At 40.5% G+C, this 27,971-nt stretch overlaps 2 protein-coding genes across 5 annotated transcripts in view; both read right to left on the bottom strand.

Moving 5' to 3' along the window:
- ZDHHC2 (zDHHC palmitoyltransferase 2) overlaps positions 1 to 15,512 on the bottom strand; it is a 35,783-nt gene extending 20,271 nt beyond the window's left edge. The window contains exons 1-2 of the mRNA XM_077302096.1: positions 15,159 to 15,512; positions 231 to 257 (exon numbers count right to left, since the gene is read on the bottom strand). Of these exons, the coding sequence (XP_077158211.1) occupies positions 231 to 257; positions 15,159 to 15,339 (208 nt within the window). The 5' untranslated portion in view covers positions 15,340 to 15,512. The remainder of the gene's footprint in view (positions 1 to 230; positions 258 to 15,158) is intronic.
- Positions 15,513 to 19,157: 3,645 nt separating this feature from the next.
- MICU3 (mitochondrial calcium uptake 3) overlaps positions 19,158 to 27,971 on the bottom strand; it is a 36,335-nt gene continuing 27,521 nt past the window's right edge. For 2 of the 4 annotated variants that reach the window (XM_077302092.1, XM_077302090.1), the window contains 4 exons: positions 26,757 to 26,865; positions 24,737 to 24,894; positions 23,377 to 23,450; positions 19,158 to 22,622 (listed from right to left, as the gene is read on the bottom strand). In XM_077302092.1, coding sequence (XP_077158207.1) covers positions 23,382 to 23,450; positions 24,737 to 24,894; positions 26,757 to 26,865 — 336 coding nt within the window. In that variant the 3' untranslated portion in view covers positions 19,158 to 22,622; positions 23,377 to 23,381. Of the gene's footprint in view, positions 22,623 to 23,376; positions 23,451 to 24,736; positions 26,599 to 26,756; positions 26,866 to 27,971 lie in introns of those variants that run through there. The other 2 variants (XM_077302091.1, XM_077302093.1) reach the window with 2 other exon arrangements.

The raw sequence follows: 27,971 nt of genomic DNA, 5'->3' as shown, positions 1-27,971 counted from the left end.
TTCACATCACTGGCTATATTTTTCTTCCGCCATACCACAAAATGAAGAAAAACACAAGCAATCACCTGAACTGCACTGGGTAAGCTTACAAATATTACATGTAGGTGGCTATTTGAGACTGAACTTATTGATTTGTGCTAACGATCCAGGTTTCCAAAAAAACAATATAAGCAACATTAAACAGCTAGCTGGCATTGACTAGAAATACAACTTAAAAGGTTATAACTTACCTTTTTCTCCAATAAAGATCATGGTTACTGAAAAACATAGGAAAAAATGAAAATTTTAGCTGCCATTATTTTGACACAGCAAAGTATTCCATTAACTTGATCCTATTTTTCAGTAAGTGATAAAGAAATTAATGCTTCAAATTTTAATATTTTAATGCTTCACAAATCTCCAACCAAAATCTGCTGCAAATGTCAAAATATCTCTTTCAAAAAAATATCGTACACAAAGTCACAAGATTTCTGGGTGACTACTTGCCATAGCAGAAGATAAAAAGTAGTGATACCCAGACTCTTCACAGGGACAAAAACCTGCTCTGGAGCGCTTTAATCCATCCCCTCCCCCTCCCTCTGTCTCACAAATACACACAAGCAAACCCCTTCCCTCCCCAACCTACTCTCTCTGGTCCCCACCCTCCCAGACATAAACACACACAGAGTCCTCCCCTTCCTTCCTTACAGAGACAGCTTGGTGTTGTGGTTAATCTGGTGAGCTGGGTTTGATTCTGCATTCCACCACAAGCAACCACCTGGGTGACCTTGGGCTCGCCACGGCACTGATACAGCTTTTCTGACCGAGTAGTAATATCAGGGCTCTCTCAGCCTCACCTACCTCAGAGGGTGTCTGTTGTGGGGAGAGGGAAGGGAAGGGAATTGTAAGCTACTTTGAGACTTTGGTAGAGAAAAGCAGCATATAAGAACCAATTTTCTTCCTCCCTCGTCTCCAAGGAGGGCCCCAGCGTCCTCCAGCCTGGAGGGGGTTGCAACCTGTGCACCAACCCCTGAAGGCCTGGAGGGCAGCTGTCCCACCCCAGAGAGCTGTATGGCTTCTGCCCTGGCACCCAGAGACCTCCCGACCACTCAGACTCCCTGATCGCTCCCCAATCTCCTCACCTTTGCAGCAGTGCTGGCCTACCTAGCCTCAGCACTGTCATGAGATGTCCCCTGGCTGAGCAGGGTGGCATTGGCATGCTCAGCCACTATGCTGGCCTGCCTGGCTGCTGTACTGCCCTGTGTCTACCCAGGCCTCCCTGGGTAGTGCAGTGGTGGCCAAGCCCCCCCACCCACAGCCTGCGCTGCCCCAGCCGGCTGCTTGCTGCAGTGCCCCACAGCTGCCCCAGCCTCTTCTGGCGCGTTCCCTGGGGTGGGGCTAAGGACGTCATGTCCATACCCATTTCGGTCCCAGGGGCTGCACCAGAAGATGTGTCCCACATCAATAAAAATGGACATGATCTATACCAGAGGTTCCCCAAGCTTTTTGATTCTGTGTACACCTTTGGAATGTTGAGATTGGGTGAATGACTGCTCGGATTAAAAACAAATCAAAGACTATTAGAATGAAGGCATGGCTAAATACTTTTAAGTTTTGGCTTTGTGTGCACTTTAGATCCAATTCTAACAGTTCTGTGTCCTTAATACTCACAGAACATTATACATATTAGTGGCTAAGATGCATTGAGCAAAAGATTAGATCTCTGGATACCTATTAAAGATTATTTATGGCAACCGAACCCTACACATGAATATCTAAAGCGTAGGTTATTGGTCATGGAATTACAAAATCTTAGTTAGACAGCCAGAGAATATTGTTCTCCCTGGAGTTTGGGACTTCTGCCAAGCTATGGAGCCAGTGCTTCATATATATACAACTTAGCAGCCCCCCCCCCAACTGTGGTGAGCAAGATTTAATGCTCTTCCCTCTGTTGTTCTTCAGGGGAGATACACAAAAGACCCCACTCTAAAAGAATATGCCCCTGTCATTCTGGCTGCATTGAAACTATTGTATATGTTTTTTTCTATTGTCCATTCTACACCATTACTTGGGGGCATCAACCCACTTTCCCCCTAAACAACAAGGACTTGATGATGAGACTAAAATCATTTTCCTATTAGGAAACAAAAACTCTCAAGTTACTGCTTTGGTTGCCAAGTTTGTACAGCTGGCTATGAGGTCTTATAACTGTAGAACAATTAATGCTTTATAATGGATTTTTCTTTTCTGCCATCTTTCTTTGTATGCCATTAAAGGTCTTCTGATGGCTGCCAAAAGAAGTATACAATAACCAAAAAAACCTACTGCAGGCGGCAAAGCCGAGCAGAATACCTCACTTCTCACAAATCCTGGGAAGAAAGAATGCCTGAAGGCAGAATTGAACCCCACACTGACTAAGGAGAAGTCTCCATATGATTTTCCTTCACGTATGTATCTGAACAAGTGGGGCGTCTCACAAAGGTTCATGTTGAAATAAATATTAAGAGTTGGTTCTTATATGCTGCTTTTCTCTACCCGAAGGAGTATCAAAGCAACTTCCAATCACCTTCCCTTTCCTCCCTCCACAACAGACACCCTGTGGGGTAGGTGAGGCTGTGAGAGCTGTGATATTACTGCTTGGTCAGAACAGCTTGATCAGTGCTGTGATGGGCCCAAGGTTATCCAGCTGGCTGCATGTGGGGGAGCAGGGAATCAAATTTGGCTTGCCAGATGAGAAGCCACTGCTCTTAACCACTATACCAAGTGTTTAAGGTGCCATGGGTTTTGTTTTATTTTGAAAACTGTACCAATATGTCATGGAACTTTTTCTCACCTACAACGTAGATATAACGTATTAGCAGTGCATGTATGTTATAACTGAATAAATGCTTTAGCTCCGGATACTTTCAAAGTTGAAAATTCTTCATCCATGCTTGTGGTTTGGGCTCACAATTTCCTAGAAACATGGGGGGAAATGTTCTACTTCTAAAGATGGCTGCTAATTGTTTGAAACAATGAATGAATGGATGACATTTCCTATACCATATTAGGCAAGCTAGGCAGTTTACGAATTGTAACTAGTGTTTTTCAAGTGATTATTCCTAGGAATTTTGTGAAAATATTCATGTATGTTTTAATGATTTATAAATCAGGTGTGAAGTGATAAAATATGAACCAACAAAATGAAAAAAAAATCAAGTTATGAATTCTCTTGATTAGTTGTTCAGCTCAAAGCAAAACCAGTCACATGATGGCAATGAGGCTCTGATGTGGAGACAAAAAAACAGCACAAGTTATGAGGGGTCCCATGAGCTTTGTGGCCAAGAGTTACATTTTGTTCAAAGAGCCAAAATGGCATATCATGCAGTTATTTGAGAATGCTATATTTAGTCTGTCGGTTTACAGTACCTTGTTATATTTTTCTCAAATTTAAAATATATAAAAGAAGAACATGCTGTACAGTCTTCATTTTTTTAAGTTTTGAATTTGTTTGAACAGTTGTTTCCACATTTAAGTCACATATGAATTTGGGTCCCCCATCAGACATTTCAGTTCTGTTCAAATCAAATCAAACTATTTAGGGGATCAGATAATTTCCCAAAAATTCCCCAAGTCTATTTTTTTTAAAAACACACACACCACTGTTTTCTTCTGAACACTGCTAGCATTCCACATGTATTTCAACAACTTTGAGAGGATACATAATATTAAACCTCTTGGTTGGTGACATTTCAACTTTCCCAACAAGTCAAAAATTATGAACACAAGCCCTACGCTTAAATGCATTGCAGGTCAGTTAAATCTTGCTGGAATTTTAAACTTAATCACAAGTAAAGACTGACTCGAGACTGACCCAAATCAATAAAATGTAAAGAATGCATGTATGTTATCCTTGCAGATATTTAAACTCCTATAACAATGCTCCAGATGTTGCTGGTCTGTACATCTCTACCTTCTCTGAACTGCAACACAGGTAAAAGCAGAGAAGGAACACTGAAAAAGCCATGAAGGACAGGAACACAGGATTAATGTAACAGGATTAACTTTTGCTTATATATTCCTACTGTTATGATGGTCAATTCTTAGTCTGACGAAGACTGCTTGCACTCGAAAGCTCACGCCTTGAATAAATCTTTGTTGGTCTTAAAGGTGCTACTGGACTCTGATTTTATTAGGAACACAACAGATTGCACATGGGTAACAGGAAAACACACAGCCCCTTGGAAAAACCTTTCTCAAAGTTCAGTTACAGACCTTTGTAAAACCAACACTATTTGCTTATTTACAGCAAAAATATCTTGAGTTTATGGTACACAAGGCAGCTTGCAAAAATCCAAATGTGATAAAACAAAATAAACATTGTGGGACAGTAGTGGTAGCAAACAAACACAAACTCCTCCATAGCCAGGAAGAAGTAAAGTGAGAATGTATCAACAGCCAAAGAAAACAAGCCATCTTCAACTAATGACAGTGTTACACCCATGTTGGCAGCAGGCAAATAACCCTTGGCAGAGTTTTCTGGAGTTGTAGCACAACTACATAAATTACCTGGTCTCTAGTCTCAACTTGCTTTATTTCTGATGATGAGATGTGGAGTACGGCCTCTGTAAAAGAGCTAAAGGAATGGGCACAGAGATATAGAAGCACGTGATGTTTTACATATCCTGGTCCCAATATTTTCAAGCTCTCTATTAAAGGCTGCCCTTTGAATTAAACTGGGAGCCAACACATATCTCTAAACATATCTCTAATTTGGGCATGTTTCAAAAAATGTCATTTCATTTGTTTTATCAACCAAATAATCAGCATGTTGTGTAACTGAAATCATTCAAATTTTTGAGAGCCTTTTGGACACAGAAGTGAGTTCTGTGCAACAGAATGCTGTAGCTAAGGAACTGTTATAGTCTTGTGGGATCAGTACAGTGCAACATTTCATCCATTACGCACTTTATTTTTTGCTGAGCTGCATTAGATGGGTCCACTTAAGATTCATCTCCAATTATGAGAAATGAGTAGATAGTCTGTAGACTACTGGGATGACAGGCAAAACTTTTTGTTGATTTGCTTGGATAACCTCTGAAACACTGTAAGCCACGTTTTGCTCTATTGTAAACTACTGGCTGTTCATATGGTGGATACTTTGGAAAGCTTGGCCTTCCTACTCTGAACTAACTGAAGCTTCCAAATAGTTTCCAAGGCAGCAACATTTATAATTTATTACAAGAGATGTGACTAGAACAAGTGTGATTAAGTTATCACTTTCCCAAGAAGGAACACAGATAGTTCTCCCATATTTTGTAAGAAAGAAGCTACTTGGCTGTCACAGATGACACCCTTGTTGCTTTTAAGTGAGTACACATCAAACAATACAAGTCTTGGACCATTAGTCCATACAGAAACTGCAGCAAATATCTTGAACAGTTGTTTGGGAATACTAATGGGCTGAGGGGTAACAAATTGAAGCTCAGCTTAGCAGATTCAGGAGCTTTCAAGTCATTTCGTTAACATACCTCCTAATGTACCAGGTGGCAACACTTTGTTTGCATATTCCACATCTCATTGACTAGTTCATTGGCTGTTAGAACTTCTTGTTTCTTATTCAATTAAAAAAGCCACATGTACCATTTGCCATCTTTTAGAACTTTCTTACTTGTAAATCTTAACCTTATTTTTATAATAAATCAGTTATTTGAATATTTTATAGTAATGCTTGTTCTTTTCACAATCTCCCTCTATGCTCTAATCATACTATCAAGATTTGTCCTATCATCCATATATGATGATTATATATATATATATATATATATATATATATATATATATATATATATATATATATATATATATATATATATATGTGTGTGTGTGTGTGTGTGTATGTATGTATGTATGTATGTATGTATGTATGTATGTATGTATGTATGTATATGTATATGTATATGTATATGTATATGTATATGTATATGTATATGTATATGTATATGTATGTATGTATATGTATATGTATGTATGTATGTATATATATATATGTGTATATATATATATGTATATATATGTGTGTATATATATATATATGTGTGTGTATATGTGTGTGTATATGTGTGTGTATATGTGTGTGTATATGTGTGTGTATATGTGTGTGTATATGTGTGTGTATATATATATATGTAGGTCTTTATCCAAAGTGGTGAACTTTTATTGCCTTTAGAAAGTTTGTGAAGAGCTGAAATGGCAGCAGGTTGTTTTTAGTAGGATTTAGACCCCTGTGTGGGTCAGAAAGAACTGGGCAGGAGATAGGAAGAGTTCTGGCTGGAAAACACTGTGGGGCTTTTTGCACGCCTTCAAAATCGCACAATGGTTGCCAATTGGAAACGCTATTGATTTGCCATAACGCACGACGTCGTAGACAATCTGCCACACACCTGAAACCAATCTGCAAAAAGCGCTTCCTTGTAGCGCTTTCAGGGGAATCCCAAAAAGTGGATTCACCCTCCGGAAAGCGCTACACTCTTGCAACCAATCTGCAACACTAGCGAAAAAGACCTGTGCGTTAACATTGTTGCGGTTTCTTCAAAGTCCCTCCTCCTGAGCCTGTCCTCCAAACTTCCGGCGAAGCGATCGCCATTTTTTTTTCTCCGAGCGAGCGGGGATAAACGCACCAGCTAGCCTCTTTCTGTTTAGAGGCTTCCCTGGCTTCAGTCCTTCACCTTTAGTCACTAAGCACAAACCACAGAAAAGCCCGTTTGCTGATGTATTTTCCCATTAATTTTTACACATTCATTCAGCCGAAAATCGGGCCCGTGAGAGGGGAGGGGGGATTTTTTTTTTTTCACTCGAGGCAGCGTGGCAACGATCATACGATCAAACGACAGCTCAAACACATTAGGCAGCTGGATGGGTCTCTCTGTTGCAACGAATCTACACAGATTCGTTACAATGGGTGTGTGTTTTTTTTTTTTTTTAAACCCTTCTTAAAGGGAAAGGGGCTGTTTGGGAGCATGCTAACGGCTGCCCATTGGCTGCTTGACGGCCAGGGGCGGGACGAGTTTGGCAATAGCGCTTCCTTTCTAGCGATTTCTGCCGAGACCGGAAGCTGTGGGAAACGCTACAAAACGCAACTGGATTCCACTACAAAGGCAGGTATGCATAACGACGAATTCCACTATTTTAAATGGCGATTTTTCATTCAGTGACCAATTTGCAACAAAGATCCCGGTGCGTAAAGCCCCTGTGTATGTTTAGGTTATTCACAAATCTAAACTGGTAAAACAAAATCAACAACAAATCCCTACACACATAAAGCAAGCACATACGGTTTATGTTATTCAATTTCAGTTTTTGTGAATTAATCATGCCACTATGAGACAAATTTACAGATCATAAATGATTGAATGCAATGCTTTCTCTTAAGCGATATGAGTAATTTTAATGTGCATGTATGAGAATATGTGTTTATGAGAGAGGAGGTTAAGAAATGAGAAATCATGAAGGGCAAGTTTTCATGCTCATCAAAAGTAGATATGCTTCGAGTATTCGTTTAAACATATGGCTCCCTTGCAAGAGGAAAAAAATTAGTAATCTTCACATAAGCTGGAATTTAGTTTTAGGTAGTACACTAGATATAATACTTCCCAATACTTCTGTCACCCTGACAGAGTCTTCTGATATTCAAAAAAAATGTTGGGCAATCCAGTGTTTAACTCATCAAAAGAATGGGTCCATTAATGGCTTTTAGCTATGAGGGTTACCTGCAATCCCTATGTTCAGAAGCAGCATATCTCTGGATACCAGTTGCTAGAAGTCAACAATATGGAAAGGCTTTGGCCTCTATTGCCCTGCTTGTCTGACATCTAGGACACAGTGAGAGCCATTGTGGTGCATCTAGCACCAGTAAGATCCAAGTACAAATCCTCACTCATGCACAAAGCTTCTTGATGACCCTGGGCTAGTCAATCTCACCTTCTTGCACAGACAAAATGAATGAGAGAACTATGCACGCCATCTTGAACTCCCTGATGGAAGGATGGGATAAAAATGTAATGATAGATAAACATAACCTGGTTTGATTAAGACAAACTCTTTATATTAAACTGGGAATTCCTTGTGATTTCCTCCAATGATAAAAGTATTGTCCATGTATTTTTTTGATGTCAACTTTTCAGTGTGCTTTATGCTGTCCCCTTCCCCCATTTTACTTATTATGACCTTCAACTTTCTGAAGATCATCACCTATGTTTCAGCTAAACAGCTCTTGCTCAAGAAAGTAATTTTAGACAATTGCCTGACTGGGAATTTTAAGGCTTCCAGTCTCTTTCTGAGCAAGCCTCTTTTTGAGAAAGCCTTCAGTCTCTTTTAGAGTAAGCCTTGAGTAAGCAAAAAGAGTCTCTTGTGGCGCAGAGTGGTAAGGCAGCCGTCTGAAAGCTTTGCCCATGAGGCTGGGAGTTCAATCCCAGCAGCCAGCTCAAGGTTGACTCAGCCTTCCATCCTTCCGAGGTCGGTAAAATGAGTACCCAGCTTGCTGGGGGGTAAACGGTCATGACTGGGGAAGGCACTGGCAAACCACCCCGTATTAAGTCTGCCATAAAAACGCTAGAGGGCGTCACCCCAAGGGTCAGACATGACTCAGTGCTTGCACAGGGGATACCTTTACCTTTACCTGAGTAAGCAATCCATTGTAAGCACTCAGAATGTTCACTTACATAAAATTCTTATCTAATATTGTCTTATTTCTGAAGGCCAAGGCCTTTGTTTGAAAAAAAACAAAACACCTGACCTGCACAATAGGCACATGGGCAAAAAATGTCATTGATTTCTCTTGCTCAGAATGAAGGTAACAAAGGTAACAAGTATCAAAACTATTTATCCCAAGCAAAATCACAACCTATTTGAACTATTATCCTATGCAAAATTAAAACAGATTTGCCTTTGTGCATATCCCAAAAGAAGCAAAAGTGAAGAATTAATATGCCTAGTACATGGATAAGCTATACCCTGCATGTGTGCTGAATGCTGACAGATGTGAGATCACTGGCTACCTAGAATACCTGGCATAATGACATCATCGATCCATGCTACTTTGAAGCCAGCCTCCAGTGTGCAGCTGCAGCGCATACTGTTGCTGCACAGGTTCATGCACTGCTGCTGAGCACACTCAGACTGTGAAAGAGACATGGGAGTTTGCTGCCCATATGTTTAGTGGAGCCATCTCAATGATAAGCAGAAGCCACCAACATAAAATGATGATTAATATTAAAGGAAAAAATAAGGGAGGCCAAATGAAGCAAACAGAAATTAATAAGGGCTCATAACAAAAATTATGCATGCATTACTCCTACAGACAGAGAAGAACCACTAACAGAAACAATAAAATAATTATTTGAAACACAAGGGGGGAGGGGGAACAAGCAAAAGCAAGACCATTACAAAAACAAAAGAGATCAATAGCCTGATTAGTAGAATCAAACAGGCAAAATTCTCAGATGACATAGTACCATGGACATGCGATTTAGCTAAGGCAATTTATTACAATTAGGTAACAGTTTCTGTGGATGTGAGCAGAAATCAAATTTGCAAGGATCAAAAGAGGACCATGAAAGGGGAAAAACATGGCTCTGTAAAAAAACAAACCAACCCAGATGACAAGAAACCATAGAAATAAAAATGATACAAGTTGGTAATTTACTAAATCATAGCCAAACTAAATTATGACCTTTATTTTAAAATAAACTATGGTAAAGCAGAATCAGCTGGTTAGATATCTGGCTGCAGACCTCAATAACATCCAGGACCTCAGTATCTTTCTGGCAGCTAAATTTATGCTGCAATGATGTTAGTAAATACATGTCTTTGCAGCCAAGTCAGTCAATATGGGCTAGATCCCAGCTGAAACCCATATGACATCCCTTATGGTTATTAGACATGAAGAAAATTAATATCTTGCTTTAAGAACTACAAGAGTAGCTCAACATTTTTGGGCAGCACAGCTGAACCTCTACAAAAACGGAACTGCATTTTTCATGCCAGCATTATACAAAATCTGGAATCTAGCTGTTAAGTGTTTGTTATTTTCACTAAAAAATGAAAATCAATTTCCCATCTTCACCATCCCCACAAACTATCACACCTCCCCTCCCCCTGTGTAGCTATTAAAACACAGACAAGTCATCACATATCCAGGTAGTATGCATTAGGCATTGTACTGAATGAGAAAACAAATTGTACTGTAACTATTCAACAAACAGTTCCACTGCCACATATTAAGTCTCAGATTGATATGCCGCTTCCGTTGCTCTACCTTTACTTCATGTGGAAGCCAGTTTGCCATTACATCTGCACTGAGCAGCCAAAATCCTTGATATATTGCTGGATGGTAGCTTCAAATACTTCTGGAGAATTTGCCATTAAATCCAAACTGCACAAACAATAGCCTATGACTCTACTTCAAACCATGGTTTAGGGGTTATTGAAGCATGAGAGAAGAGGGCATACCTAACAACACATTATGTTCTCTGTCCAAGAAACAATGGCTTGAAATCACCAAACACGGTATGTACTTGGAGAAAAATAGAAATTAGATGAGAGGACATTTCAGAAAGCATTGCCACATATCTCACTTGTGACAACTTACTCAACAGCAAAACAAAGTTAAGAATGTAACTATCTCATAACCACCTACTAATCTTGGACTATTTATTGAGAAGCCAGAAACAAAATGTATCCTTGCAGTCTAGGGATCAAGAATCTGGACCCGGAAGTACATGGTTCCAACCTTGTCCTAGTCACAAATCCATGGGGCAAGCTTAGACAACTTGTGAAGCACTTGGGCCACCCTACACAAATCCTGCATATTGTATTTCAGGTCCTGAGATGCTCACGGAAGGGGAGAACATGATTTCCATCCCAGGAGATCCCAGCAGCAGTAGGGGGTGGGGGGAGCATTTTGGTCTGCAGACGAAAGCAAACTGAGCTCCAAGGACAGAAATCCTTGTGTCAACAGAAATTTTCAGCAGGATCCAAACTATTACATTTTTCAAATCTATGTTTAAAAATTTATTTAGAAAGTGAAAAAATCCTACTCCACTAAAATATATTGTTGCCATTTTTTATAGGTGGCAAAAACAGCTATACATTCAAACTCCAAAACACTGAATCATATAGATGCTTAATGCATCCTGGTTGTCAAACGATTTCTCACCAAAACGCAATAGGGTAGTATAGAATTTTTTTTAAGCACATAGTCCATTTTTAAACAGATCCAATGAATAAATGGAACTTTTGTGGCAGAAAAACTCATAGCCCACTTGAAAATAAACCAAAATAAAAAACTGGGGGGGGGGGGGAGAAATCTTAACATTACAAACAATTTTGGATAGAGTTGATAATGTCTAGGCAACATCAGAGATGTTGTACATGGGGCTGTTTTTGAAAAGACTTGGGATTTCCAGCCAGCTTTGAAAATCTCTGCCAAAGCATTCATTAAATGCTGAAAGATCTCTGGTTTCATTTTGTGTCTGAGAAGCACTGGGATTGATTTTTCATAGCCCTACATGGTTGGGACACTTCTTCATTACCAGAGGCCTTTCTCCAGGCACCCCGACATTTGGAAATAGGAAGAGACAGGGCCTTATTTGTAGGGCCTTACTGTGGTTGTACCCGGTTTAAAGAACTCCAGCCAAAAGACATTAATCTAGTAATTTGACACTTGCTTTCCAGTTCTCGGTACTATGGGAATACTCAGTTTTCTGACTGCAGTTTCGAACCCACTTAAAGAAGCTTCTCAAAGAACTTTCCACTCTGTACTATTGTTCCTCCAGGTACCAACATCCTATGTGTATGCCTGCATATGCACCAGATCTACTGTTAGCAATAAAACCTCAAAACTGTTTCCCCCCCACAACATTTCAGATTAAGTGTATGGCACATCCAGGAACATGAGACACATGATGGACAGTCAGGATATATGTTGTAGAAATGACCTTAGGTGAGATGAGGCATTTTATCACCAACCTAAATTTGGAAACGACTACAACATGCAGTAGCCCAAAGGTAAGGTAGAGAGAGACCTAAATATAGGAATGTGTACTGATCCTAGAAAGCTCCCAGTGTTTCTCACCCAACATCAAAGCACCTGGATTTTGCTACTGTTTTTTCCTGCAGAGCTGGGTTTTTTTAAACCTGAAATCAGATGTCTTGCAATTTCCTGGTAAAAAGCTTTTCTCAGCTCCACTATCCAAATTATTAATATGGAGATAACAGTATCTGATCCTGGGGACCTTTTGAATGCCAAAACAGAACAACAACAAAAAAACCCCCCGAAATTCGACAACTACATGAAAAAAAGTTGACTCTTATGTCTGAACTCTTGCTAACTAAAATGTGTTTGTCAGATTACTACTTCTTGAAGAGCCTATACTTTGTCTTTACTCTTAATAAATTATTTTGGGCAAAAATTTAAAATAAGCCCTTTTAATAGCATATGTGCAGTGTTTATAAGTAGTTCAAGTATTATACAACATGTACCTTTTGTGGCACAGATAAAAGCCCAAATGTAAAGAAGTTTTGGGCAGCCCAGAAGTTTTGGGCAGCCCAGACTTCCTTCCATATGGTGAAAGAAATTATCTGAGCTTGGTGCTAAAATATAAATATAAAAAATATAAATATAAATATATAAAAGAGCTTCCACTGTGAAAAGGATGATCCTATTGCCTGATGAGAGGGTCTTAAATGGGAGAAAGGCCCATATGTTTATTGCAACCCTCCCCCTCAACCCATGATATTACTGCTGTATCCTGGCATAAAATGCAATCTGGTGCCTTCTGGAAGAAACAACCGGCCTCTCTGTGTTGCCAGGGGCTTTTAAAAACATATTCATATGGTGGAGTACACTATGGCAGAGTACCATCCCTCTCAGATGGTAGCCAGAATGAAATGTAGAGTCATTACCTACAACCACAGCTGCTTCGACATTTATTTTATTATATTTGTATACAGCCCTCCCCTGAGGCTCCTGGCCAATAGCAAAAAAAGAACCTCTAAATTCAGGAACACTATACCTCATTACCAGATACGAGGCTCAACATGTTACCTTCATGCGTTCTTTAATGATCATTCAAACCCCCTGAAACAGACACATACCACCACAACTAAACCAGTATTCATAAGGAAATTTTTCAGCACCAATGATTTTGATTCATCGTACGTGAACAGTTAATTAACCCAAGAGATATCATTTACCTTACAAAAGGCAGAGCAACCCTCAAGAGTAAACACCACCACAGAAATACATTTTTAAAAGCCACTGGCAACACAGAGAGGCGCAGGGTATTTCTTTCAAAAGGCACTAGATTGCATTTTCTAGCCAGATTCATGTTATTTTTCCTGGAGTAAAGAAAACGCAAAGCACTCTCTTTAAATTATTTATTTTATTTATTAATTTATGGATTTGTATTCTGCCTGCCTTCAGAAATTACGTACATCTTCCTTTCAACACAATGACAATATGTTGGGGTAAAGGATAAGTAGGATGTGTACTACATTGCCAAGTAGGTTAGATGCTGTGTTTGCCAATTATTGCTAAGCAACATGTACTCAGCTATACATAACTATGAATCAGGAATACCCACAATAAAATTGGAAGAGTCACAGGAATTTGGCCCCGATGTGCAAGGAGAGAGGAATGTGTCCTCAACTCTGAATTGGCTCATGGTGAACCCATTCGGGGCGTTTCAGGCAAAAGACAAGTGGAGGGGAGTTGGCGTTGCTTAACACTGCACTGCATAGCAATCCCAGTCTTCTTTGGTGGTCTCCTACCCAAGTAGACCATGGCCAGTCCCGCTTATCCCTGGAGCTCTGATGAGGCACAGCAACCAAATGTTTATCCTAAGAGAAGTCAAACTAATTGTGTGTATTATTTAAATCTATTCTTCTTTACAGAGGATTTTAATATGAATTATTCTGCTCTGTGTGGGGAAACAGAGTCTGCCATTCAGCCGAGGAAACACTACGCATGTAAACAACCTGCAGCAATAGTAGCAGCTGCAGTCACCACTCCCAAACCAAGGCAACTTAGGAGTGGTATTTTTTCACATCGAAGTCTAACAATTCCCAACTGTAAGAATATACATGCACACACAATCACACCCTAGTTAGTCTGTTTTAGGTAGCATGGATTCATTACATCATTAATTCTGAATTACCCACTACCACCATAAACAGAAAATCTAGCAGGAACCTTCATTTCCCACATTAAAACATTTAGCCACTTCCAAGTAAGCGTGGGTGGCTAAAGAGCTTCGTAAGTGACCAAAATAAAAATCAGTGGCTTTTTGTAAACACATGCACTATCTTTTTCCAAGGCCAACTCTGAACCAAACAATCACATAGTTCATGCTCACCTCACAAGCAGTGCCCACTTCCTGATGGTTAGTAGCCCTATCAGATGGGGATAAATTCTGTAGTTAGGGGCAACAAAGTGTGCATATGTTTTTCCTGAAGTATTTCTTCATCCCTTTCCTGTTTAGGATAAATACCTTGAAAGCCAAACAGTATTTGGCTCAAACATTTTTCATGACTAAACCGCACAGATTCAAATCCTTGCTCTCATGGAGAGGATAGTTATACTGTGCTAATTATGCTAATCTAGAACATAAGGGACTGGAATACACCACAGTTGGAACCCCAAAACACATTAGAATAACACTAGTAGAAGAAAAGAGGGCAAAGCTAAGCTTATTTAGAAAACTGGCAAGGGGGAAAAAATGTAGGACTCAAAGGCACAGCCACCAGTTCATTTTCCTCCGGGATACTTCCGTGTGCATATTCAGAAATCCTAAATAAACATAGCACCATTTCGCCCATAAACTAACATGGCTAAACAGCACGGGTTCAAATCCTTGTGTATCAGTATGTGCACCGGGGGGGGGGGGATCCTGCACATTATGTTTATATGCCCAAATGACGAGAGCAACTTATTGTCACAGCTTCATCCCGTAAAACAAACCAGAGAAAACCAAGGGAGGGTCTGGACTAGGTGAGGGAGACCGGTAGGGGCTCCGGCTGAAGTCCCTGGGACTGCCACCCTTCTCCTGCCTGGCTCCCCTGCCCCATGTTAGTGTGGGCACACACCCCAACACACAAACGTCAACATGCAGACATGTCACACTCGGACGCGCGGAACTTACGCAGACAGAGTTGGACCACATAGGCGTAGTAGGACCAGGCGACGATGCTGCAGATGAACAGAACCGGCACCCAGTAGAGCAGCCACTGGCAGCGCCGCCTGACGCCCCCCCTCCAAGCGCTGCTCCGGATGGCCGAGCCCCTCGAGGAAGAAGCCGCCGTCGCCGCCGTGGACGTCGCCATCTTCCCGCACCCCGTCCCCTCGCCTCGCCTCGGCGGGCTAGCTGCTCAGGCCAACGGGAGGGCCGGGGCCCTCGCACCACATGCCCACCACTGGCGGCGGCGGCGGCAGCGCCTGTGCCTGTGCGCGGTCCCGGCGCTCTGCCCTCCCCGCCCCTCCTGCCTTGGCGGAACGAGGCGGCCGCTCCTCCCCTCCGAGCCGCCAACCACCGGCCCTCGCCTCCCCACCCCCAGGCGCGGGCGGTCTAGGAAGCAGGCTCGGCCAGCGAAGCCCGGCCCTCAGGCGCGGCCCCCGTCCGCCGGCAGCCAGGCTGGCCCGCATCTTCAGAAGGCCTCCCGGCCCGCTCGGGACCATTCGGCGGGAGGCGCTCTCTCAACCGCCAGCGGGAAGGGGAAGGGGAAGGGAGGCCGGCCAAGAGTGTCCTCCTCACCCCCAGCCCGTTGGGTGGGGGGCCAACGGCAGCGGGCGGGAAGGGCTGCCCCGAGGGAATGGGGCCCGGGGAGGCCTTGGGAGCGTGGGCCTCGGCGTCTGCCGCCCCTTCAGCAGAGCTCTGGAAAGGGAACAGGGGCCCGGGGGCCGCGCCGGTCCCCCTTCGAGAACAGCCCTGCCCTCGTCCTCCGGGCAGGGGCGCGCCGAAGCTGACCCGGTTTCGCCCTCAAGACTTGGAAGGGGCGCTGAGGGCGCTTCTCCCTTGGTCTTTAGGAGGGCCTCTTCGGGGGATTTTTGATTGGCTGATTAAAAGAAATATTATTGAGGGGGGAGTTATAGATGATAGTATTTGAATAGCACTCCCATCCCACTTTTAAATTGTTTTAAAATGCTGGCAGAGCTGCTGTAGGGAGGGCAGGCTAGTCAATTGCGGCATCCAATGCTTTTAGTTGGCTTGTCTGTTACGGTGGTTCCCCACCTGGGCAATGCTGCCTCCTGGGGGACAGTGGGATTAGGTAGGGGCTGCGAGGGGTGGGGGGCGCTGGAAGTGGGATCCTTCAACCATGGCACTCACTTATTTGTGATTGACCAAGCTACGGCATTCTACTGGCAAACGGCGATCCAATTTTTTGCCTCTGCATAGTACTGAATTTTGGTGGAAACTATCAGGATTTTTGTTGGTTCATATATGCTGCTTTTCTCTACCCCAAGGAGTCTGAAAACAGTTTACATTCACCCTTCCCTGTCCTCTTCTCACAACAGACATGAGAGGTAGGTGAGGTTGAGAGAGCCCTGCTATTACTGCTTGGTGAGAACAGCTTTCTCAGTGTTGTGGGAAGCCCAAGGTCACCCAGCTGGTTACCTATGGGGGAGCATGGAATCAAACCTGGTTCACCAGATTAGAAGTCCACACTCCTAACCACTACACCAAGCTGGCTTGGTGCCACCAGAGTTCTAGTCAGACCAGCATACTGCACTTTGAGAAACTGCTGTCAACTTGGTGTGTTTTTTGTCTCTGTTTTTAAAGTTTTTGTTGAGAAGTCCTTAACGTAATATTATTGAATGTGGGAGTTATATTCCTGTGGAATCTGATTATTATGAAGAGGCTTTTTAGCTATATAACTGTTGTTATTATCATAGCTGAAACAATATTTTAGGTTATATGAGGATTTAAAATTTCTCAGTAACAGCTTTCATTAGAGAGTAGAAGATACATTTGACAAACAATTAAAAATCTCAGACAATCCTTTATTAAGAAAATATAACACATTGTCTTATGGGTGTCTTCCAGGGATTTACACATTCTTGAAAAGACAGTATTAATCCTTGACAAAATCTGTTCAGTTTTAAATGTCTAACACATGGGTATACTTTTTCCCTTTAGCAAAGTTTTCACTATTGCATATTACATTTGTATCTGTAACATATATAAAACACGGTTGAGATTGTAGGAGGAGTTTTTGACTGACTCACTGCCTACCCCCACCCCAGACGAAGGTTCTGAAACCGCCAACTGCTGCTCTTGCTTAGGATTCCACACACCCCTTCCCTTCAGGCCTACTATCAAGGAAGCCTCTAATGGCTTCTGACTGAGGTGAGGGATGAGATCTCCAGGCCCCACCTGGAGATTGGCTACTCCAGGTTGGAAATATTGTGAGGTTGAGCCTCAAAATGTTACAATGTCTCAGAATCCATCCTCCAAAGGAGCAAATTTTGCCTGCAGAGTTGATGTTTATAGTCTACAGATAAGCAGTGACTGTGGGCTCTGACCAGCCCTTACCAGCAACAGGTATTTCTTGGTGTAAACGTACAGACCATCAAGGGTCCTGCGAGTCCAGAAACTTCATTCTTGTACCTGCAAATGATAAACAAGCAACTGACCAAGAAACATAGGGGCTGAAGTGACTTTGCTCAAGCCTGACCTGATAAAATCAGTATTTGCCATGAGGTGTCTATGAAAAAAAAAGACATGTGGCCCAGAATTTCCAGTATAGGGTTTACAGGAAAGTAAACAGTGAGACTTTGGGGGGGGCTGTTTCCCAATAATGGGGAGCCGGTTAGGCTGGGGTCCAGGAGACCTGTGGTGGCCCCAGCTTTGCAGCAGCAGAACGTGGCCAATGGGGAGGTAGGTGACCTGGGGGCTGGGATGCCTCTGGTGGCTCCCTGCATAGTGCAGGGGGTTGGACTAGATGGGCCACGAGGTCCCTTTCAACTCTATTATTCTATGATTGTATTTGTGGCTAGATCTTGTTGGAATTAGGCTGGTAAATTAGGCTACCAAATCACAAGTCAATTTAGATTATTCCTATGTAGTTCAAAGGAGTTTTGGATCATTTAACTGTCCTGTGGTCTGAAGGCAATAAGGCAAATTGTTAAGAAGGTCCATACTTGGAACAAACATCTATTGGTTATACTGTGTACATTCCTTATGTGTCTACACTAAATAAATACTGTGTGCCAAATTTACTTGATACAATCTTCATTGTCTTCTCAAATAATGTTGAACGGGCCACAGCTAGGAAAGGCTTTGATGTAAATTAGCTTCCTTTGTTTGCATGTCAAATAATGCTGCTTGCCTTGAATCAAAGCAAGCTGTCTTAGCTCAAAGGTCATAGTAGAGTTAGGGTTGTGAATAAAGCAGGGTTGCAATTTCCTGTTACTATTGTTTATCAAGCATATTCTATCCATGCACACTGTGGGACGATGCAGATGGTTTGACTGTGAAAGAGAATTTTTTCTACCTGTCTAGAGTTTTGCGAGGGGGGGGGGGGAATACCTCCTCTGTCACACTCATGCGTGGCAGAATTTCTCACTGAAACCATCATGAACTGTGAGAGGCACCCACTTGTCACAGTTCAAGTAGGGAATGATCTCTCCCTGTCAATTGGTTATAGATAACTAGCCAAAAAGCCCATTGTATCGCAAAATACAATAGCATTAGCCCCGCCCCCTCTCCGGGCAGGCCAGCTGAGGCCTGGAAAGGCCTCCACGGGCATTTTGGGGGGGGGGAACGCTGGCGGGGAATCCATACCTCCCACCGCCATGCTGAAAAGGCTCACCAAAGCCTCAGCCCCCCTACCCAGCTCCCGATGATAGGCGGGCTGGGATGCGGCAGCGTAGTAGGATCTTGCCTCTTGCAGCAGATATGTTGTGGCAGGCATTTGGGGACAGCATTATGTTGGATCACAATTCCAAAGGCGCCACATGGTCAAAAGGGTTGGAGATCCATGATCTAGGACAGGGGTAGTCAACCTGTGGCAGGGGCTCATGGGAATTGTAGTCCATGGACATCTGGAGGACCACAGGTTGACTACCCCTGATCTAGGAGATAGAAGGCCTCAAAGTTTAAGTAGGAAAATATATCGGAAGATGAACACATTAAGCAACACTGTTGGAACAAAATGAGAATTTATTGAATTTAGAAGGCAATAAAAATAATTTAGGGTTGGGTTTTACACATTTTAAAAGAAAAAAATCAAAAAAGATTCTAAGAGAAGTAGTTTATGAGCTTGGACACTGCAATTTTAACCTCAGTAGTACTGTCAAAATGTACATTTTGGGAAAAAATCATGATCTAATTTTACACACTGCTTCTTTTGCCAAAAACATGCATGCAAGCTAAATGCCACCGATTCTGCAATTCAAAGGTTAATTGAATATGCAACACACATCAGTCTAACCATCGTATTACATTTCAAGGTACTTATCAATAAGTATGCAGAATTACTTATGCAGTGTCAATTATTTTGTTTTCAGTTCAATTTAAATGTTTTGTCGCAAAGCTATTGTGTATTGCCTATGTGATCCTGTGCAGTTATGCAGCAGAGCAGGCCATGCATGCATGGATCCTTGATGCTTTTCTGCTCATGCAAGGCAGCATCAATTTTCTCCTTTTACAGCCTTCTGGGTAGCTAGTCTGGAGACTCCCCTACTCCCCGGAGACGTAACTGAAGGTATACGAACCTCCAGAAGGGTTGGGAAAACAGCAGCTCCCCTTCCTATAAGTGGAAGTGGTTTCTGCTGTTATGCTCCAAGCCTCAGTGCTATTTCAATTTTTACTGACATCACTAGTTCAGTGGAAATTGAAGAAGAAGAAGAGTTGGTTCTTATATGCCGCTTTTCTCTACCCAAAGGAGGCTCAAAGTGGCTTACAGTCGCCTTCCCTTTCCTCTCCCCACAACAGACACCCTGTGAGGTGGGTGAGGCTGAGAGAGCCCTGATATCACTGCTCAGTCAGAACAGTGCTGTGGCGAACCCAAGGTCACCCAGCTGGCTGCATGTGGGGGAGTGCAGAATCAAACCCGGGTCACCTTAGAAGTCTGCACTCCTAACCACTACACCAAACTGGCTCTCAGATTGACAGATTCAGAACATGGATGTTGAGAAAAAATTCCCACTCATGTGGCCAAGGATTCTCTAGGCAGGCATGTTGGAAAGGGTTTCTTTTCCTGTACATTCCCATATTATTTATAGCTGAGCATTCCATTTCATATAGTTTCATATGCTTCTTCAAAAGAGGACAAATGTTGTGCTCAAATGACACACAGTGTGTGGGTTGCATATACACCATGTGGAGAGATGCCTCAGTCACATGAGTGTGAATCAGCCACTAGAGCACAGGTGGAAGTAAAATTATGCTCCACTAATCCATCCACAAATTCTCACATCTATTAAATAACCATTCCCTATATATAATACATATAAATATTAAAAAGCAGCTATGGATGGAGTAGCTTATTGTTTGCAGTGTTCCACATGATTTCTCACTATTATTTCTTAAGTCACAATGCAATCCTAAAAAAGTCTAGTCAGAAATAAATCCTATCAGGTTCCAGCAGAATTTATTCCTATCTAAATGTGCAAAGGATTACAGCCTAACTATTATAAAGTCAGGGTAATTTTACTGGCCATGGCAAAATACTATTACAGTCACTGCATCTGAAATTAAAAATAAACTAGGAAGCAATTTTAAAACTCTTTAGTTCGACATGCTAGTTATCCAAACATTTAGTGCTTCATAAACAATACCCTGCATACTATGTCATGCACTACATGACAAAAGGATTTTTTTTACAGATTTACTGGTCTATTTCAAGAAATGTTAAAAATATGATACATCATGTTTTTCTACCATATGGAATGAATAAATAGGCTAGGAAATATTCTCATTTCCCTTCTGCGTCTATAATTTAAGCCAATAAAAAGCAGCAAGTACAAGTAAAAACAGTTAATACTATGATTCTCGTATCCGTTAAAATTACTAATTACTAAAATTACTAATTTAACTAATTATAATGGGATTAATTAAAAACAGCTGTGTTTAGATGGCCTATAAGTCATAGCTAGCTATTATTATCAATTTTCCTTGTTAATTGTTGTTTAAAACATTAACATTAACCTGCACTATAAGAGTTCCTTAAATTATATTATTTCAAAAACTTGGGCTGAATCCAAATTAATTTTTCCTTTTGTGCAAGGCACTTCTGTTTGTGGAACAGAACTTTCCTGCATCCTGTTCCCCTACTGCAGTCCACTGATCTCCTTGAAATGCTGCTCCTTGGGGGCAGAGGGCTCTCAGGGGGGGTTTGTATCAGGAAGAAGGAATTGGAAATTACTCCACTTCTTCCATTAGCAGAAAACCTTGCCCTGGATCCAGCCTTTTGTCCGGTTATATAGCTTTCAGCTACAATATTATTGTCTTTTGCTTCAAAACAAACCTGATCTCACATTTTCTACTGAAGGTATATTCACATTATAACATCTCATGGAAATAGTTTTCCCATAGCTGTTATTAAAGGCACATTCACTAGTTAAAACATATTTAAAAGGATTGGCACTTGAAAATAAAACAAATAACAATACAATTAAAAATAAATTCTTAAAATACACTCACATTCTTGTAGACTCTTGTAACCTATACATTTAAAATTAAATGGCTGGATACAGCAGGCTTGTCCCCAGTTGGATATGCAGAGAGGTGCTGTATGCAGCTCCTCACTGTAGCAACAACTGGAATTGTGTATGCCAAGTTGGAAGGAAGGAATTCTATCATGGAGATGTTTGGAAGGGAGAATGAGAGGCTGGCTTTTTTTCTTCCATGCCAAATTGGTGAAAAACAGGTTCTCGACTTTTTTTCAAAGGGCTGTGTGTGTGCAGATCCAGTTAAGAATGTAAGATTGTACTGGGCCAATGGTCCATCTAGTTCAGCGTCCGATATCACACAGTGGTCAACCAGTTCTCTGGAAGGCCAACAACATGACATAGAGGCCAAGGCCTTTCTCTCATCTTTCCTCCTGGCTCTAAGATTCAGAGATTTAATGCCTATGAATGTGGCGGTTTCCCTCAGTCACCATAGTTAGTGGCTACTGATAGATCCATTGTACATGAAAACCCTTTTAAAGCTGTTTATTCCTGTGGCCATCACTATACCTTCTGGCAGTGAATTCCACATTTTAATCTCTGCTCCACACATACCATTTTGGATAAGGTAAACGTATTCTTTAAATATCACAAATGTTTAGGAAAAAATCCTAAATTGATGACTCTTCATGTCTCTGTCACTCATCTTAATGAAGTGAATGAAACTTATAATAGCAGCACAGCACTTGCAGGATTGCAGCCAAAGATGATAAAATGTTGTACGCTGCTACAGATGGTAGATGTATGGCTTAATTATTTTCTGCTCTGTCCTTAGAAAGAAAGAAAGAAAGAAAGAGTGCAACAATGAGGATTGAAGGTGGAATTGTCTTTGTGTTCATCTCAGCAGATCTTGATTTCAAAACTGCTTCCAAAACTTTTTGAAGTGCTTGCTGGTTACAGTCATCACACAAACATAGTAGTCCTTCAAACAGAAAAGCTGCCCAAAATATAACCATGGAAAAAAAGAAACATTAAATGCTTGATAAGAGTGAATTTCAGCTGTATGGTGAAAACAAATACTCTAATATAACTGTGACCTGTACAGAGGAAGCTAAAAGATCTATTACTTTCTTCTCCTTAATACATACAGGAGTAATTCTAACCAGTAGTTAAAGGGTGACATCTTAGTTTAGTCCATTTCAAGACAAATAATTAAAAAAGGCTTATCTTAGTTTTCTTTTCTTTTTTTGTAAACCAAAGTTTATATTTTAAAAAACTTTCCTGAACTTTGTTTCCTGTTTGCAAATTACAACTCACTCAATAACATACTATTTTGTCTTTGGGAAAAGAAACAGTTTTAATGGCTAAGCATAAATACAAGAGTCTGCTTTTCCTATTAAAATTAATGACACTTACATAAACATGGTGTTTAAGACAGGACTGCAGCCTCTGAGAACATATTAACCAGAATATTATTTTGGAAAAAATTAATTTTCACCCATAATCTGTAGTGTAAAATAATAAAAAAAACCCAACACCTTGCACTCACTAATACAAAAGTGGCACTAATGGGAAAAATAGTATGTGATCCAAATTTTAATCCCTCTTTTCTCTCTTCCCACCCTTACTCTTAATCAGTAGATCATACACTGTCAGTACGAAACCTCCTATGCATGTTTTTAATTACGCAGTACACCCCACTGAAATGCTCTTACGAGTAACCTTAGAAACACTGTGCAGCAAAGACATACCATTTTTATCTGCTATTGAGTTCTTTCTTCACACAGGATTTGAAGGTAGTGTATTTCTGGATGCTTTTGTAACCCTGAGAAGCAGAAGACAAAGACGTGCACGTGTGCAGTCAGTGTCAATACAACCAAAGGTAAGTGTGAGATGAAAAACATGACGATATAAAAGGCTGAGATGAAATGGTAAATACGATATGTTGGTCACACAATAGAAAGTTCTACAGAAATAATTTTAGATTCTAAAGTCATGCCCCTTTGAAGCAATTGTCTACATGACAATTATTGCTTTCAAATTAAGAAGAGGAGAATGTTTATCTTGGTAAGAAAGAGAGAAAATATGTTTGATAATGAAGATATGGAAACTCCATTGTACGTAAAATTCTATGACAAAGCATTCATTTAATTCTCCATTTACAAGGTGGCAGCTGAACATCAGATCATGTGAAGGAAAAATAATTTAAATCAGGATGACTCAGCCTTTACACAAGTAATATATTTGTAAGATAGAGATGTACCTTCAGAAAGGAAGGAAAATGTATGTATTTCTTTAGAGCCATGCTGTTGGTAAACTGATTTAAGAATACATTTTTATTCTCCAGTAACTACCATGGCAATTAGGTCTCAAACTTTACAATGGTAGTTTTTAAAAAACAGTATTTGAAATACAAGAAAGGAATTACCACATCTGAAGGAAGATATAAGCTTTCCTGGTTCACCAATACTAAAAAACAAGGCCCCTTGCAATGATTTATCCCTCGTAATAATTATAATTATTAACTTAAAATATTAGATCTATTCAGGTTTAAAAATAAATTCTACCCATAAATGTACTGTAGTTTGATAGTCACAGAAGGATGCACACCACTGAAACCTGTAGATTAAATGCAAGATTAAGTTATTGTAAAAATTCATTTGCATTGATTGCAATTTAAGCCATTTCTTGTCTCTAGAGGGCAGTCAGGCAACAGATAAAACCTCTACTGTAGAAGTGACTGACTTACAAGAGGTTTGAAACAGAAATTCCAATGCATAAAATGTAATAAATGAATCCTGCTAAATAATTAATTGAGGACCTACTCGAAGCATAATAAACTAGATTAAACCTGGTTCTATGTGAGCATAGTTCTATAAGATATAATGACCTTGATTAAGAATAAGTGCCATTTCCATTAGAAGCCTAATGTTAATACATAGAAGACTAATATTAACAATGTTCTTATTAAAAAAAACAAATCTATGGAACCTTTTATCTAAATTACTTACAAGAACAATAACATCAAAAGTTAGTTTACAGGCTTGTTTACATAACCAGCCCAATTGGAATATAATCCATTGATGAATAAAAGATCCTTTATATACTTACCCTGGATCCTCGATGCAATCGGTCTTTCATAATACCGATAAATTCTTTGTAGCTCAGCTGATCATCTTTGTCTACATCAAAGATTTTGAAGACTGTGTTCACTAAATGTGCTGAAAGCTTCAAGCCCGTAGCAACATATACAGCACGCTTGAACTCATCTAAAAGGTGCAAGCACACATGACAATGATGACATCATTTGATCATCATAGGTGAACTGAGAGTGGAAGTTCTAGGAGAACTGAGCTGGAAAGCTTATCAGCCTATCAACAGAAAGAATGGCTATGCAACACAGTATGTTCAACTACCCCTTCTGCTTTGCTAATCCAATCACAGGCTGTTATTCATATGGCCTTTAATTAACACTGTTCCTTCAAGGATGTTGAAAAGGAGGTGGTAATATCTTGAGGGGATTACTACTTCCATTCAAGTTCTTTCTTCAAGCCATAGTTCCCCCTTCTTAGGAGGAACTATTGTTAAGTGCCTGAAATAAGAGGATAGAGGGTTGGGGCCATGGCCCTGTAATAGAATACACTTTTCCATTCAGAGCATCCTAGGTTTGGTCCTGGCACCTTCAGTCAGAGCAAATCACAGAATAGACAGCACTGACCAGATGTCTGACTTGGTATACGACAGCTTCATATGTTCAGCGGCACATGCCCAATGTTAATTATTGAAATTGTATAGGAAGATTTATTCAAGCACTATAAACAGTCATTTTGGTTTCAGTTTGAAAATAGGGATTTTCTTCCTTTGAATCATTTTTATACTGCCTTAAAAACCATTTAAAACCTCAAATTGTTAGGCAGCATTCAGAGAGCTTTAAACAAGTAAATAAAGTAAGGCTCTCTGAAATAGCTCTGTTTTATCAAGCTGTACCTAAAGAGGCAATGCAGCTCTTCTCACAAAGGTCAGTACATTTCAGAGATAAAACCCTTGCAAGGCTTGTAACTGACCTCACTTCCCTCAAAGAAAAGAAGGCCAACAGACAGCTCTAGAAAAAGTCCAGTTATCACTCAATTTGTTTAAGGAGAAGTTATATGGGCTATAAAGGGTTTGAAAAGGTCAAGAACTGAACTTGGAAGGACCCTAGCAGCCAATGTAGTTGATCTGTTATAGGTATAGTATAACTAGATCCAATCGACAGGAATGCTGCTACATTTATTGCACTTTCCTGATTGTCTCCAAACAATACCCCATATACAGTAGCCTTGCCACAAGGTTTCACACCATGGATCTGTATGATAAGATCACCTGAGTCGAAGAAGTAAAGGAATTTATGAGCCAAATGCAAAAGGAACAAAGCACTTCTCGCACCAGGAGGTGCTTTTTGTGCTAAAACTGTCAGATCTAATGCAATGATTAAATAAGAAAAATGTGAATTCTTGCACATTGTACGGTCTTTGGGTAAAAGAAACACTGGATTGGGAAGAAGAAGCACATTTAGATTTTATACCTCGGGGAATTATATTTTCAAATACTTAATGCACCAGGGACAACAATGAGGGGAAAAATCTGTTCCATCCTAAGCAGTTACATCTAAGTTTACTGATGCTCACAGGCTTAGAAGTGTGTAACTCTGCTTAGGATAGGCCTGTATACATCATATCTCCCATAACAAAGTGAATTCCATGAGCAAACAAGGGAAGGAAAAAGCAGCGGGATGAACTCAATGGAACTGCAATCAGATAGTATGGAGACAATGTAGATCTAAAAGAATAAGTAGTTATTCCTATGAAGGAAGAACACACACATGCAGCAAGATAGCTATCTAGCTCTATCTTGCATGTTTATTAGCTGGTGGGAAAAAGCTTGCTTACAGTTAGATGTATTATGTCTCCTGGGTAGCGTTACTCTTGGAACTTCTGTGAGGTGGGGAAGCAAGAAGGATGAGTATTTCTAATGTTATTACACAGTATTTTCTGATGAGTTGGAACTAAGAGCAAATGGTACAGAAATGTCTCAAAGCCATCCATTTTTTTTTTAAAAATTGCCTTTAACATTGAAATTAGATATTCTTTACCTTGTCCAATTGAGCGGCTTGCAAAATTATACATTTGCATTGCAATTGCAAAATCTTCTAGATTGTTCAAAAACTGGAAAAATGATCTGAATTCATCAAATGTAATACCCTGTTGAATTTTTAAAAAGTCTATATTAGTACATTAGAAGGAAAGGGTGCAGCAGCAACTCCTTGCTTGAACTGGCTGTAGCAGCCTCACAACTGATAGGAAGCAAGCAGAGGATGGAGAAAATGTCTTCCCCTCACCACATATCTGCAACACTCCTGTTGTACCAAACGGTGCTAATGGAGAAAGGGAGGAGGCCTTCCTTCAGTAGCACAGCTGGACCTCTTTCCCTGCGGCTTATTGAACTTAAAGAAAATTCACTTGTTATCCATCGCTCAATAATTTAAACCTTCTAACACTACACTGAGATTAAACTGAAATGTGAGATGAGGAATTAGAAACAGTTAAAATGAAATTCTTAGAGATATCTTGACCTCTGATGTTTTAAGCTGAAACTGGCTATTCGGGAGTGAGGCTTCTGTTAAAGCATCTGGGTTACTTATTTCCCCCTCCTTCCTACAGCCATAACATCCCACATAGTTTTTACCCAATGATCTTCAGCCCAAGAATTCCTCTGATGCCACATCCCTCTGAAGCTTCTCTCTTTTAATTGTTTATTTTAAAATGTACTTCATAAGTATTTGTTAGCCTGCTTCTGCATTGTGTGACACAATTTCTGGCAATGTTCTTTCCTATTCTCACTTTTAAACTACTATCTGCAAATGCTGATTTTTTTTTTAAACAGCAACAAGAATGATTTGGGACGGTTCTAGCTTGAGAAAATTTATTTCAAGAGTTTAAATAAATAAATGAATAATATAAAGAAAGGGAACACAAAAGCCATCCTGAGACCACTTTGTTGAGAGGCAGCCTAAAAATTACATCCATGAATAAAAATCAATCCTCCAAATGGGGCTGAAAGAGATAGTCCAATGTCATGCGAACCATGCAGATTTGTATTACATTCCCATCCATTAGTAAAGCCTTTCAGAAATCCCAGAGCCAAAAATACCCAGTCTTCCTAACAACTGGGGCATAGCTGATGGGGAGATGATGCTGAGCCTTCCACTGTTTTAGAATTTTTCTGTTCAACCAGAACCAGAAGGAATGATGCTTTTACACAATATGAATGGTTAAAACAGTTTTGTTTTCACACTGCAGGTCTGTAA

This window comes from Paroedura picta, chromosome 10 (genome assembly GCF_049243985.1).
Source record: "Paroedura picta isolate Pp20150507F chromosome 10, Ppicta_v3.0, whole genome shotgun sequence".
NCBI classification, from domain to species: Eukaryota; Metazoa; Chordata; class Lepidosauria; order Squamata; family Gekkonidae; genus Paroedura; species Paroedura picta.
Note: the sequence above shows the minus strand (reverse complement) of the source record. Positions and strands in the feature narration are given on the sequence as shown.